The sequence below is a fragment of the Athene cunicularia genome, assembly GCF_003259725.1.
Source record: "Athene cunicularia isolate RWA chromosome 1 unlocalized genomic scaffold, athCun1 chr1_part2, whole genome shotgun sequence".
NCBI lineage: Eukaryota > Metazoa > Chordata > Aves > Strigiformes > Strigidae > Athene > Athene cunicularia.
Window position 1 is genome coordinate 67,540,814 of NW_020799092.1, and position 14,928 is coordinate 67,555,741.

The 14,928-nt window shown below is 38.2% G+C and overlaps 1 protein-coding gene across 1 annotated transcript in view; it reads right to left on the reverse strand.

Annotated features, from left to right (window-relative positions):
* The window catches only part of BCAP29 (B cell receptor associated protein 29), a 23,340-nt gene extending 8,418 nt beyond the window's left edge, over window positions 1-14,922 (reverse strand). The window contains exons 1-5 of the mRNA XM_026868264.1: window positions 14,810-14,922; window positions 11,326-11,426; window positions 9,138-9,288; window positions 4,498-4,633; window positions 1,786-1,897 (exon numbers count right to left, since the gene is read on the reverse strand). Of these exons, the coding sequence (XP_026724065.1) occupies window positions 1,786-1,897; window positions 4,498-4,633; window positions 9,138-9,288; window positions 11,326-11,426; window positions 14,810-14,901 (592 nt within the window). The 5' untranslated portion in view covers window positions 14,902-14,922. The remainder of the gene's footprint in view (window positions 1-1,785; window positions 1,898-4,497; window positions 4,634-9,137; window positions 9,289-11,325; window positions 11,427-14,809) is intronic.
* Between the last annotated feature and the right edge of the window lie 6 nt (window positions 14,923-14,928).

The window sequence follows — 14,928 nt, forward strand, 5'->3', positions numbered from 1 at the left end:
CCCCAATTACCACCAGAATTTCAGGGATTGGACTTTGGGGACACAAAAGAAAGGTTACTTTAGTCATGTGAGCTCTGTGGCATGAAACAAACTGTTAGAAAGAGGTAAAACAAGCTTTTCATTCTCAGCTTTGATTTTATGTAATGCATTGCTCACAATTGCTCTTGGTGAAGCAGTTTCAAAGAGAAAAACAACAGTAAATCTCATTCACATTAAATCTCTAATACTCCATAGAAAGCTGTTCTACAGAAGTGGTTATTATCAAGTGCTTTAAGCATTCTGGCTATGTTTGCTCAAAATAATGTTTAAGAAAAGATAGACATACCTTAACACTATCTAGCTGACCATGGTAATTAATGTAACCATGGGGTTTTGTTTTGGCAAGGAGGGGGATGGCATCAGGGGAAGGGTTGTAAATATTTTCCTATTCATTCCTTAGAAAGACCCTCTCCCCCACCTCCTCCCTAACAAAAGACTCAAGCATGCCTTAATTTATACATCTTTTGGACGGACAACAGCCCACTGGGAGAATGCAGCTGAAGCAGCATGTGGTAAACCTATTTATTCCTTAGCTTTCTCTAGCATTTCTGACTGAAAAGCTTACATTAATACTAGTGTTACATACCCCCAGTTAGTTTAAATAAAACATATGCATTTAAGTTTTTCATTGATCCTGTCACTTCAAAGGCAGTTTCCCTCCCTTTCTTTAAGAAAACAGCAGGAGAAGGAAAACCCACAATCAAAACTGCCCGAGAATGTGAATTAATGAGACTCTCTTATTTAAAGATTCTTGTTGCTTCAAGCCCAGCTGAAAACAGCTGTTCTACAGTTCTTGTTAGTCTTCCCAGTGGACAGTAAAAAATGATTCATTAAATATCTGTTGTTATTCTTACAGCTTTGTAGCAGTGCCATGCAATATGAAAGCAGGGCTATGTTTTGATGTCAACATGCTATCTGATACCATGAAAATCTGTATTTTGTTACAGTCTGAATATCTGATTAATGCTTACAAGGTCACTGGCAGTGTTATCTTAAAAACACTCCTTTCAGATGAGCAGGTGTTCATAAGCATCACACACCTCGACAGATCCCAAGAAGACAGAACCAAACAGGTAAAATCTGCTTCCATCTCAACTTAGGTTGCCAAGAAAGCAGTTTTGACAACCTAAACCTTAAACACGGAAGCTGCTAACAAAAGTATTATGTTACAAATTGCAAGGCATGTTTCCTTGTACACAGAAAAAAAGATTCTTTTAAAAGAAGCTAACAATTCTGTTGCAGAAGATATATAAATTTATAATACTTTAGAAAAGTCAAGGACTTTTCTGCTGACTGAAACCCTGCTTTATAGAAAAAATGTCAACTGCATACTTCCTCATTTTATACAGGAAGAGTGACTGATATACATGACACGGAAGATCAGTCTGATTCCTACAGGCAATGTGGAATTGATTCCACATCCTGGTCGTGTCATTGATAAAGACAAGTCAATGACATGACCACAAAGTCAACCACTTAAACGTATCAGTTCAATCTGTTAATAATTACAATTTAACCAAAGTGTTCAAATGACACCATACACATTTTCATAATGAAAACATTTACTAAAATATGGGTATGGCAATGGCATATTTTTCCAGTTCCTAATCAAATGTGAACAAACTCCAAGTCAAGTGTCCCGTAAACTGATGAAGTTAATTAATGCTATACCTAGAATAGATTTGTGACATCCAGTGTTGAAATAATCTTTTTCTTAATTGCAAAGAAGTCCTAACACATACATACCATTTGATGTCTTCTGTAGCTCTGCTTTCAAATGTTCAACTTCCTTCTTCAATGTTTCATCAGTTGCTTCTGCTGACTGTTTCTTTTTACTGCTTCCTTTTTCACTCAAGGCCTATTAAAAACCACAGTTACTATGACTAATATTGTTTTCATTAGCCTGACATTAAGGCCAAACAACCAGAGAATGCCAGCCTTGATCTTGCAAAGTGACAGGTTTTATCAAATGCCAACATGACACAGTCATTCTAGAAAAAACCCCTCAGAATTAATTAAAAAAAGGAGGGAAAAATGCTCAATGTTTTAAGCTGATAGTAATGACATACTTGTAGTATAGCATTATCTGCTGTTTAAGAGTACTTTGTATCTCTGCATCAAGCCCACAACTTCTGCTTAGGTTATAAATGGCTTTCCCAGAAGACCTATGCTGGGACTGCAAGTCACAGAACACTGACATGTTTATGTGCAACTTGTTCTAATAATTTATGCTGATTTAAATCATGTAATACATCACAAGTCTCGCCTTGTAGGTTTGCAGCTACTTCTCCAGTCTTCAGAATACCTCAATACCCAGATTAGATTTCCGCTGGAATCCAAGAAAATACTAGGAAAGGATTCAGGAAGACCCCTGTAAATACTAGACACAAGAGCAGTACACTCCCTGTATTCTGAAAATGTTTTCACTACTATACTTATGCACACTCTTAGCATTAAGACAATTGCTATTGATGACAAAGTATCACACGTTAAGGAATAGACCCTCTAATTAGACCCTTTGCTCATATGGCCTCTGTTACCCAACCAAGCATCGTCTGTTATGAAAATGACAAAAGAAGTGGTAAATGGTTAATGGGAAAAAGAAAAGTAGAACAACTGAGATGAACAGTTGTTAAGTGAACTGGTGATATCAGAGCTTACTGGGCACAGGTAGGAGAAGAGAAGAAAGATTACTTTAGGAAGAAGGAAAGAAAGACTGGTAAACAATCCAAAGAAAAGAGCTGAAGAGTTTTCCAGAAGCTATTTAACCAAAGAGCAGAGATTGCATTTGACTGCTGGTAGTAAAAACATAGTAAATTTGTCATTAAATTTGTCACAGATTGACTCCTTTACTTCGTGCTCACATCTTTCTATTAATATACAAATAGTTATTTCTGTAAACTTTTAAGTCCTGTGCCCCATGTAACCTCTAAACAGGAGGCAGCACACACCTAGCACACTAGAGTAACTTACAGTATTTGTACTTACAGTCAGTGCCCTATATGCAATTGCTCTTGCCACTCTCTGATGGTGGAATGAAGCACGCTTGTAAATGAACACAAATGCAAGGGCCAAGCCACAGAGGAACCTAAGTCTCTATAAAAATAAACCAATTCTGAACACTTTGCACCTCCAACACAATGGAGATCCAGCCACAGCATGCTGACTGTACCTGTTGCTACCACTGTTTCTGCAAACTATGCAAACACACAAAGAGGAACAGACAGGAACACAGATCCCAGTTTCTGCCTATCACTTAAAAGCAGCTAAGAGAATGTGTTGCTAAGAGAATTGGCCAAATCACAACAAGACAAAAAAAAAAAAAAAAAAAAGAGTGTACCAGTAGTATGCAGCAGACACACAAATTCCATGGCTGAGGGAGGGAGTCTGGTTCATTTTGACAAAATACCAAATCCCCAAATTTTTGAGTAATTTAATACCTGAGAAATACTTAACACAAACTCAAGTGATCCTTGTTTTAGACACCTCTCAAACAACTGTATTTTTCTGCATCCCTTCTAGTACTTTTTGTCCAGTCTGTTCTCTTTGAAGATTTATTAAAAAAAAAACCCCAAACCAAAAAACACAGTTCTGGTAACCATAGACACTGATCCAGACAAACTGGAAGGAGACCTGTACACACCTGCAGTGAATTTTAACAATGTGCCAGACTGAAGAACACCGTAAAATCTTCATACCCTGGATATCTGCACTCTAGCTTATGGTTCAATCTCTTCCAACAGAAGTCAAACTAACCAATTACAAGATTTCGTATGTTTATTATCTTTGCCAACTTTCCTTCCTGCACACAACTGTATACTGAACTACAGAGATGATAGCTTAACCTTCTCCATTCTTCTCATAAAAATAACATATCTTTAGTTCATTGGTGATTCTTTTAAGTAACAAAATTTTGGCAATATCCTCATTAATACTACAGTAGTGCCTTACCGGGAAAGGAACATATTAGGCTGACCCACCATAAAATAGATGCAAGAATACAAAATACAATAAATACAGAAAACCAATTTTACAAGTTAGAAAAGACATTTCAGAACTAAAGCAGATCCTATTTAGAACAGCTGTATTGTAGTCTTTTCCGTACTAGATGGCTATAGTCTGAAACAGCCAACTGTTTAGGATAAAAGGAATAAAATTAGTCTCTCCCTCTACTTTGCTATGATTAAATTCAGAGAAATATTTTAAGAATATTCCTACTTTGATAAAATTTGTACTGGAAATACAGAACTTCATTTATTTGGATTACTTCAGTTAATAAAATGCTACTGAAATTTTTTTCAGTACTCTGAATTACATATTCTAAGAACATTGTTCTTCCTTTTTCCACCAGAAGAAAAAAAAAAATGAACAAACATTCAGTAGCAAACCATCCCCAGAGTATTTTGTACCAACTACTACTTGCTGTGTAAGAAAATAACTAAAAAAGTTCAAAGTTACCTCCTGCAGCCTTTCATTCTCGGCCATGTATTTTTTGGCTGCTTCAGTAGCATCATTTACTTGCGTTTCCAGAGCTGCATGAGATGCCATCCCTTTTGCCAACTGAGTAAGAAGCGTAACAGTACGTCTCAGTACACTAGTGGAGAAACACAATGAACAGCACAAATGAAAAAAAAAAAAAAAAATCAACAAAAAACAAACCAACCCTGTTATCTCTCTCTGCATTAAATGTGAAAACAAACCCATAAGAGGACCATTTAAGCACATGAAGGGAAACATCCTGGCTCACTGATGATAAACAATAAAATAAGAGACTGAAAAAGTTTTTGTCCATCAAAAACCAAATAATCTGTTCTTTACCTGATGCAGAACCTCCCTCCTCGCAAAAAGCCACAGCTGTTAAGGGGCTAAGAGACCTGCTTGCTTAAAGGCTGAAATACTGTTACATGACCTACTGTTTTAAACAGGATAGATGTCTGAATACAAGACCCAAACAGCACATTATGGTAATGAATATAATGCAAAAAAAACAAACCCACAACTTTACAGAAGAATATAACTATCAATGTGAGCATATTTATCTTCAAAGTACTCTGTCAACACTGTATAAACCAGAACATGCATGTCAGCACTTATATGGCACCTCAAGTCTAAGCTTTGCAAATACCTTCCTTGATTTGACCTAGTGATTGCCTCTTTGAATCACTAGTTTCATTATTCAATCTCAAGTCTTTCAAAGCAGTGTGCTGGTGTATCAAGGAAAGGCCAAAGCAACACTGAATTAATTCCTGTAATATAACTATGCAGCTGCTCTTCAAAAGAAAGTTGAAAATCCATGTAATTGGCTTTTTCGTAACTGAAAGCACATTAATAGACCTTTTGGCTTTCAAGGTAAGCCCTCCTCCCTGCTTTTTCATTGAAAGTTCATTTTCTTACTTTTTTTTTGTTTTAATAAAAAAGTTAAGGTATCATTACTTTTCCAAGGGTTAGCATGTTTTACTATTGCTTATTAATATATAGATGCAGCAGGAGTTGATAAAACATCATTACTAAAGCAGAATCACAGAATCACATAGGTTGAAAGGGGCTTCCAGAAGTCATCCTGTTTAAGCTCCTGTGCAAAACAAGGACAGCTCGACCAGAGGACTCAGAGGCTTGCCCAGCTGTGTTCCTACCATCTCCAATGACGCAGATTCCACTGTCTTTCAGGGTCCTTGTCCCAGTGTTTGACCACTCCTGATAGAAGAAAAGTACTTTTTCCTACAAGTCAGAATTTCCCAGATTCCTAGCCTGTTGCCTCCTGTCATTCCTGTGTGGATCCACTGAGAAGAGCCGGCTCCTTCTCTACATCCTATCACTAGATAGCTGTACAAAGCAATAGAATCTCCACTTCAATGTCTCTTTTTTCTAGCTGAAGCCATGTTCCCTCATCCTCTCCTCATATGCCATGTGTTTCACCCCCCAGCCTTCTTGGCACCTCAGTGCAGTACTCCAGTATTTTGGTGAGTCGAAACTGGACACTGTCCTGCAGATAAAGGGGAATAATCACTTCTCCTGACCTGCTGACTACAGCCTTTCTATTACAGCTCAATGAATGACTGGCTGTCTACCAGGATCCCCAGGTCCTTTTCTGCAAAAGTGCTTTCTACCCAGCCAGCAGTCTGCCCCTGCCCTAGATGCTGTAGTACATAGTTATTCTGTAAGATGCTGGACTTTTTGCCTTTCTTGAACTTCATGAGATTTCTGGCAGCATATTTCTGCAACCTGTCTAGCAGCCCTGCCCTCCAAGATATCAACCACTCTGATTTGGTACTGTCTGCAACTTGCTGAGAGCACATTCAATCCCATCATCCATGGTATTAATAATTAAACAGTGTTGAGCCCAGCACCAATCACCGAAGGGCACCAGCTGGAATTTGCATTACTATCACCCTTTGAGCCCAAAGGCCCAGGGAATTTTCCACCCACTTTTTTCTCCACTTCTCCAGCCCACATCCCTCCACAGTTAGTCTCTTGTGGTATCCTGATAAACTATGTCAAAAGCCTTGCTAAAGGAACACAGCATCCACCACTGCCTTTTATCCACACAGCAGGTTATCTCATTGCAGAAGGCAACAGGGATGATCAGGCATGATCTCCCCTCAGTAAATCTGTGCTATTTTAAAATCATTGTATTCTTCATGTTCCTGGAAATGGCTTTGAGTTAAGACTTGTTCCATAACCTTTCTAGGGAGGTGAGGCTGCCTACTTTCTAGTTACCTACATCCTGCTTTTTGTCCTTCTTGAAGGCAGTGCAGTGTTTGCCTGTCTGCAGTCACCAGGATCCTCCCCTGATCACCATGTTCTTTCAAAGATAGAAGAGTACAGCCTTGTAATGACATTATCCAGCTCCCTCTGCATGCAAGGCTGCATCCCATCCTAGAATGCCATGGACTAGTATATGCTCAATCTGTTTAAGTACTCTCCAGCCGCATCTTCCACTACTGTGGATAATGTTACATTCCCCACCAACTCTCCCAGAAGGCTCAGAGAATTGGGAGGCCAAAAGCAAACCTTACCAGTAAGAAACAATGTAATGTAAGGTTGGTGATTAAGACATTAAATGTCTCATTCTTTTCCATATCCTTTGTCATTTGGTGCCCTGCCCAGCTGAGCAGTGGGCACATGTTTTCTTTAGTTTTCCTTTTGTTTTCAGTCCTTCTCAACCCTCTCTGGTTCAGCATGGGGTAACAGAGGGCCAGACAAGCTTTGGCAGGCTCTCCACATCTCCCAAGACATTGAGTCAGATTAGCAGATGGGTGCCTCTATCCTAACCAAGGGAGAGTCTCTGGTAACTACAACCCTTCCCCTTTCTGTGCAGGCAGTTGGTTGATGAAAGCTCAGCTGGCCCAAATACTTCATTGACAGATCATCTTCCTCGCTTGTACCCAGTATTCTACAAGTGTGCTGAACCACAGACAGAGAAGAATTTTGTTGTATTGCCAGAAGTGAAAAGCTTCCAGCCTCCTCCATTTTGAGAATCTCCATCTACCACTCTTCTGGTATTCTCCTATTGACTAATGCACTAAAATGAACCAGAACTGATCCAAAAAATGAACTAGGGGCATCCAAGTACCCATTCACACCTGCATGTGGTCCTAACTTGGTTGGGTGATGGTAGAAACAGCATAGGATAAGGCAACCCAAGGAATACTTTTTCCTCCTTTTTTTGACAGCTATTACACCTGTTTAATGGCTAAGCAAAATAGCTCTACTTAGAAAGGTCCTTCGATCTAGCCACTACTGAAGTAGTATTTATTTCTTCTAAATTTTGATGAAAGGCCAGTAGCCCCAAAAAGGCCTTAAGGAAACCTCTTCCAAAGGAGAACTTTTATCCACAATAAAATCCATTAGGGCCACTTGACAAGTTTTCTTCCTTGAAAAACAAGCGGGAGTAGGATCCAGGGGGACCAGCTTACAACTCTTGTGTAGGACACAATCCAGCTATTACTCTCTTGGAGCAAAAAACACACACATTTGTGCATGTTTACTTAGCCTTTCTGAAGGAAGAGAAATAACATGATGCATTCCTATCATTATTGTGCAAGGTTACAGCCACCTTTGTTTTTTTTCCAAAGTTTTCCTGCTCGGGTTTCATACAAATTTTTCCTTGACACTTCTTCGTGTATAATGCTCCTCACTGATCAGCTAAAATGGCCATACATCACTCCAAGGGAAAGAGGTTTGTCAGAAGTCTCAGTGATTCCAGACATTTCCTTATTCTGTGTTCCTCTTGTGTATCTAGGCAATGTCAAGCAGCTCACTGAAGGAACTCAGAAGAGGGACAGGATTCTGAGGGACAGGATTCTTTGTCCAGTGTCACCATAAAAACATACAAATAGGAAACTGTCTGACCAGAATGTGCTCCAATTCATTCACATTATCTGTATCCAATTACTTCATGTGCTTCGTGACCAGTTGAGATCTGCAAGTTATCATGGCTACTGTGAGGATTCACAGGTACTCCTGGCTGTTACTGCTGGGCAGTACAGAACTTCACTTCTGTTACTCTGTTATTAGCTGTACTGAAACATCTTGAAAGGGATACTGCACTCAAGATCATACCATCATAGCAGGCCAGTTGCCACAAAGTGCTTGATATGGAATAATATCTGAAACTTTCCTCAGAAGCCAGAACATTATTCTACAGTTCCTAACTTCGAGCTTTAGATGAAGTGGTTCAAGTCACACTCAAGCTTTGCTTCTTAACACAGCAGGATGCAATAATACCAGCTTGCAACATATTAACAGTACTTCATTTTTTGTCATTTTAATTCCAGTTTTCCATGTTCAAAACAAACAAAACATAGGGCATAAGTTTAAGGAAGGAAATGAGTATTCCCTGAAGAAACTTCTGCAAAATGTTTTCTCAAGCATTCAAAATGTTTCTTTCCATGTGTTGCTAACATCCTTTCAATCTTCAAACATTTGTAAGATATTATCTTCCCCAATCTTACTTGCCTCATAGCCAATCTGCTCACACTTAGTTCTTTAATCTCTTGAAATCATCCTTCTGATCTTTTTTATAGTTTCATTACTCTGTGCAACAGTTCCTGTATAAGAAACGTGCTATGTAGAAATTACAAAAGTGTTATACTTACAGCCAAAGAAACAAGGAAAAACCCGAGAGATAGAGGTTTCTTTGCGATCGGAATAGTTTCATCTGAATATGATCAAAGGCATTGGTATTGACATTTGCAGCCCTCTCATTCACATGAACGGCCGAGTACTTCCTGACTTCTCTAATAGCATCTGCAAACAAAACCAGTTTGTTCTTACTCACACCTGTGGGTATGCATGTATGATAAATCAGACATAGTATTAGAAATACATATTTGGACTTTCTGCTCAGCAAGCAGGCATAGGACAAAGAGTAACATCACTTATGTTATCCATACATTTTAAAGGTAGGTCCTGACAAATCACAGAAGCAATAAGATACATTTCCAGAGATATACCAAACCACTGCCCAAAACATGCTTGAACAATCATTTCCAACACCTGCACCCAGCCACCAGAGATCAGGTAAAAGCTACACATTATCAGAGACCCTACAGAAAGTGTTAAAATGTCACTGTTGACAACTGAATTAAAATCCAGCCAGTGGACAAATAGTGAGAAAACATAAAGAAAAAAAGAAGAGATGCCTTCTGAAGGATTTACCTCATATGGAATTTGTTAGATAAGCATTTTAATAATGACAGAAGTGTCTACTTTATGCTTGAATCACAGAGGGAAAAAATTATTTCTACAACATCCATCAAAATTGGAAGACTGCAGTAACAGTGTTGAACATAAACAGAACAGAGGGGGTAAGCTACACCTCAGCTTTCTTTCATCTGCCTTTCATCCATCTTTCAGCTTCCTTTCATCCGTCATATACTCCTGATATTTCTGCAGAAGGGCCAATACTCTGCCAAGACTTTTCAAAGGACAAGATAATTAGGACTTACATCCACATAAAACCAAAACCTAATACAGTTAAGAGTTCATATTGCAATCTGTAAGCTTAAGATCATACATACCTAAGGCCAATACAGCACCTAAAATCTCCTCCTGCGCATCAAAAAAACCCACCTCATTTCATTATACATCAGCAGTTCTTGAGGAGTATTTTGGCCACTTGTTATTTAATTGCTGCTGCATTTATCTAATCAGACAAAACCAACTCCGAAGAAATGCACAAGTGAACAACATCACTTATGATTGTCTCTTTTAAATTTGTAAGTTATTTAGAAGAAAAAAATAAGATCCAAAGGGAAACTTCAAACAATGCAACTACGACCAGACAAAAGTCCACATCCCTGCGCTACAGGAAGATAGATTCGAGTCCTGCAGTAAGCTATCACCTTATGCTGTGGGGCATCATCAATGCTTTGCTTTAGCCTAAATCTATCTTTCCACAAAATCAACGCCCATCACCAACTCAAAAGCAAACTTTGGTCAAAGTTTTTGACAGCAGTTCAAAAGACTAAATTAAATCCATCAGTTCTCAATCTAAGCCATTTACTGAAGGATCTACTTCTAGGGATAATACTAAAGATCATTTGGAATATAGTATTGCAGTTAGTCTTTTCTATATCCAGTGCATCTATATATTTCTCTCAGCAGATGATAAAACCATACATTTCCTCTTTGTATTTAAGGTAGCTTGGAATTAAATAGCATTTTCATTGTAAGGCACTAGAAACACTTGTATCCATGAAGGAGAACTACTTGTATCACTGAAACACAAGAAATACCACACAAAGCAGTCAGGACAGACATTAAATGAAATTAATCAGGCATATATGGTCATCACTCAAGCACCAGTTTAACTAAAGCTTTACTCCTACTTGACAGACCTTAGGATCTACTCATAACAAAAATAGCCAACATCTGGTTTATATCTGTGCTGGGCAAAAGTACTCAGATAGCCCAGTGCTTTGATATATTCTTCTGGTCTTCTATTTCAACAGCAACCAAGAGAAAGAGTGCCATCTACTGCATATTGTGCAGCTCAGCCAAATTCTGGTATCAAACATTTCAAGTTCATTTACTTGTGTAAGAAAGTGAAACCAAGCAGCAGACTAGACCAAGCTCCTTTGCATTCACTATTATATTACTATTTCATTTGGATTCCCAACACAGATGCAGTGTAAGCCCTCTCCTCTTCCTCTATTGTAGAATGTCTAATCAAATTAGCTGGCACAAATTAGGCTTGAATTCTTTCAGTTAATCTACTGCCATGAACTAACTCCATACACCAGGGTTTTTTCTGCATTTGTTTGGAAACTATTTAACACTTACCAAGAAACAAGACGATGAGTAAAACTATTATTGTAAGAAACATCTTATTCCAAAAAACTGCCATTTTGCTCCATAGAGGAATCATAAAAATCTTCTGCCATCTGTAAAATAGCATTGTGTTATTCAAAAGTAATTAAACACTAAAAGAAGACCATAAAAACCTCACAGAAGAGAGCCTTGTTATTGATATGAGACTGATGTAAGGTCTCTAAACAGCTGCTTTAATTGCAATATAATTTATGTACACGTAACTTTTCCAACAATCCAACTTGTTTGTCTTTTTGTTTGTTGTCAATACAGACAAAGTTCACCTTGAAAGCTGCTCACATGATAGCAGGTACTCTCCAGATGTGTGTTATTTTATCTTTACTTTGGCTTTGCATTTGGTGCTGACTATAATAAACTCAGGGATGGAGTAATGACTGTAGAACCCATTCCATCATTTTTATTTCTGTCCACTTATATGCCCTGTTGCCAAATAAAATACCTCCAGAAACTAGCACCATCTCTACCACCCTTCTTTGGAAGGCTCATTTTTTTTTACACTGCTGAGTCTGCATAATTATGAAGTACAAGGATTGTTTTTACATTCTAATTTGCAAACTACAACAAAAGGACGTCTCATGTTTATATTTTGTCAAGGCTTAAAACCTCTTTCAAGAGCATAAATTTGTTGGCTATGGAAGCAACTTTGGAGGCACAGTGGTGGTGAAGACCATTTTTTTTCCTTTTGTTTAAACAATCATTTGCCTATTCAATATTACTGCGTGGGAGGATTCTTCAAGGATTTAGGCTTGCATCACAAATGAAGAACATCTCAAATGAATGAAACCCTCAGGAGACAACAGAGCACTTACTTGTCCTTTGCTGCAGGTTACAATCAGTGCTACTGCACAAAAAAGTAATACCTAGTTATGCCAATTAAGGATGTAACACAGGCATGCTGGGCACCACCTGATGATGTCAGGTAAAACTTCCAACTTGTGTTAAGAGAATTTACATTTTCCACAAACTATTAAAATTTGTCCTTTAACAAAGCAGTTACCAATGAACTTAATTTAGACTGTAGCATCATCTCCAATGGCTCATTCTGGTTCTTCACCAAAAAGAATTAAAATGTTTCAGCATCATATGTGCAAATACCTAATTTAAATCTTTTAGTATAATCTGAATTTTTTATAGCAGACAGCCATAGGCCATATCAACCAAAAAGCTTACGTTAATAAAACCAACTACCACTGAAACAAAGTCACCTTGCTAACTCTTTACACATACAATTATCCAGGTTTCATACTAATCTCCATTTAAGAAGAAATTCTATGAGGTATGACTTTAGACCAACTATACTGCCAAGTTATATTCAGAGTAAAAGATCCCTTTATTGCAAAGTCTTCCTATGTCATATTTTCATGCTTATTTTTCCTCAAAAAGTATTGACATTCACATTTATTAATGTTCCATTTCCTTTTGGTGACAGAAGTCATGTAAATATAATCCTTCCAAATTATAATACTGGCCACCACTACATACTACTACACCTGGCAGTACAGTTCTGGTTGTCTGTGTACTTGTTTGTGTATTTGTATTGTCAATTTACTTATTCCCCAGGAACTTAAAAGGTTGTTAACAAATTCAAAAAGGACTTAATTATAAAAAAAATGTGCAGGCACAAAAGACTTAATCAGAAGACTGACAAACGTGTAAATCCGAACTTTAAAGAACAGCAGTTTCACGTCTGCCTTTAATCACTCATGCTTTACCAGTGCCCAGGCCACCAAGATGCATAAGGCAGAACTGCTACCCTCTGGTACTGTCACAGCAGCTTTTGTTAAGATGATAATTGCTCATGCCATATAAAAAATAAAGCTATTTCACTTTTTTTGGAAAGCACTGTTCAAAGGTTCAGCTGAATGCTACAAACTAAGCACAAAAATGTATAATTTGTATCTAATTAAAAGGACAGTGTTTAATGTTTGAATAAATTTTAGTAACACTGAGTTATGAATCTGCCTTTCAGCCACAAAGACTGGATTCAAGCCCTGTTTATGTTGTAAGTGAAACCTATCTCGATACTCCCAATGTACTCTGCCCGTGTCATCACCCTGAAGAAATTCTTGCAGCTAGTTTTCTCACATAAACCATTAATAATCTGATGATTATGGCTCCTGGAATACTTCTCCCATCTTACACAGTTGCACTTGTGATTAGAAAATACGAGGACTCAATCTATGTTGAAATGCTAAACTCCTCACAAGCCAGCCTGTAAAAATCAACGGTTAAATTAGATTTTAGAGCAGTTTCAACTTCTGAAGTTGAGGAAACACGACTAAGCATTGATATTGGCTGTGAAGGAGCCAAGCATTTTCAATACTCTCCCACAAGTTCAAGCAGTAAAATTCAGACTCTTTACATCGCAGGGGTTTTAGGTTTTGTTCTTCAAGATATTACAGTAAAACCTGCATTCTTCATTCTAAATATATCCAAAGATGCAGGAAGCAAACATGTAACAGTTTTTACACAGTACTAAGCCAGCAGCAATTTTTTTTAAAAAAGCTTGAAGGTTTCATCCTACTTGGGTTTTTTTGGATGTGGTTGTTTTTAAGAATTACTGATATGCTGGATAGAAATAATAATTGGGGGTTTTGCCTCTTGTAGAGAAGTTAGCTTTATTTCCTATAAAAAAGTTATCAAACGTGAAGAGCTCCTTACAGAAAACAATCTTAAAATAATGCTGTAAGCCAGGCCTTTGCATACAGTAAGAGTAATTAACACATTTTCTTTCCCTTACTAAATGCATTGCTGTTACAAGAATTAAGCATGTTTCTTAATGTTTGTGTTGCGTTCCAGAAGTATTATAATTTTGTTAAACTATATGTAAGTTTATGGAGGCCTTTATTTCAGTAGACCAGAACTTTCTGCATGAAGCTGAAGTCCACGTGTTTTTTAAACAAACGATCACAAATTTCTTACAGCCCTTACACACACTGTATTGTTAGCTTTGAATATCAGCCGTCTCTTATCTCTCAGCACCCACAGTGCCTAGTGCACACCAAAACGCTCTAAAGCTGCTCCTCACAAACTTGACAAGCAGTTTCTGAAAAGGCTGCACCGTACTTTAATTTCTCACTAAGCTCTCAGCACGGGAAGCCAGATGCCCTCTTGTATGCTGGCTACTCCACAAACCCCCAAGAAGCCGGGGAGATGACATCCCACTTGCTGAAGCAAAGCAACAGGGCTCATCCTGGGAGCCTCGACAGCTGCTCGGATGAATCAGCAGTGTGTAGACAACAAGTAAAGATCCTTAAAGGAGGGTTTATGTTTCTTGAAACTCCTGATGCTCAAGTCCCAAACAGCATTCCTTCAGCTTGATTCACAAATAGTTTAAGATTCTGCAAAACTCTGTGTTTATAAAAACGAAAGTGTATCATAAACGCAAAACAATGAAAAGACCGAGCTGGGGTTATGCAGCACACTAAAGTCCTACCTCAGTGGTGAAATAAACGGCAGGCAGAGCACGAGAATTACTCCTACTTCACCGTACAGAAAGGCGGCAACTGCCGTCCACTGGAAAGTCATCGTCCCGGCAGGCCTGCGGAGGAAGGG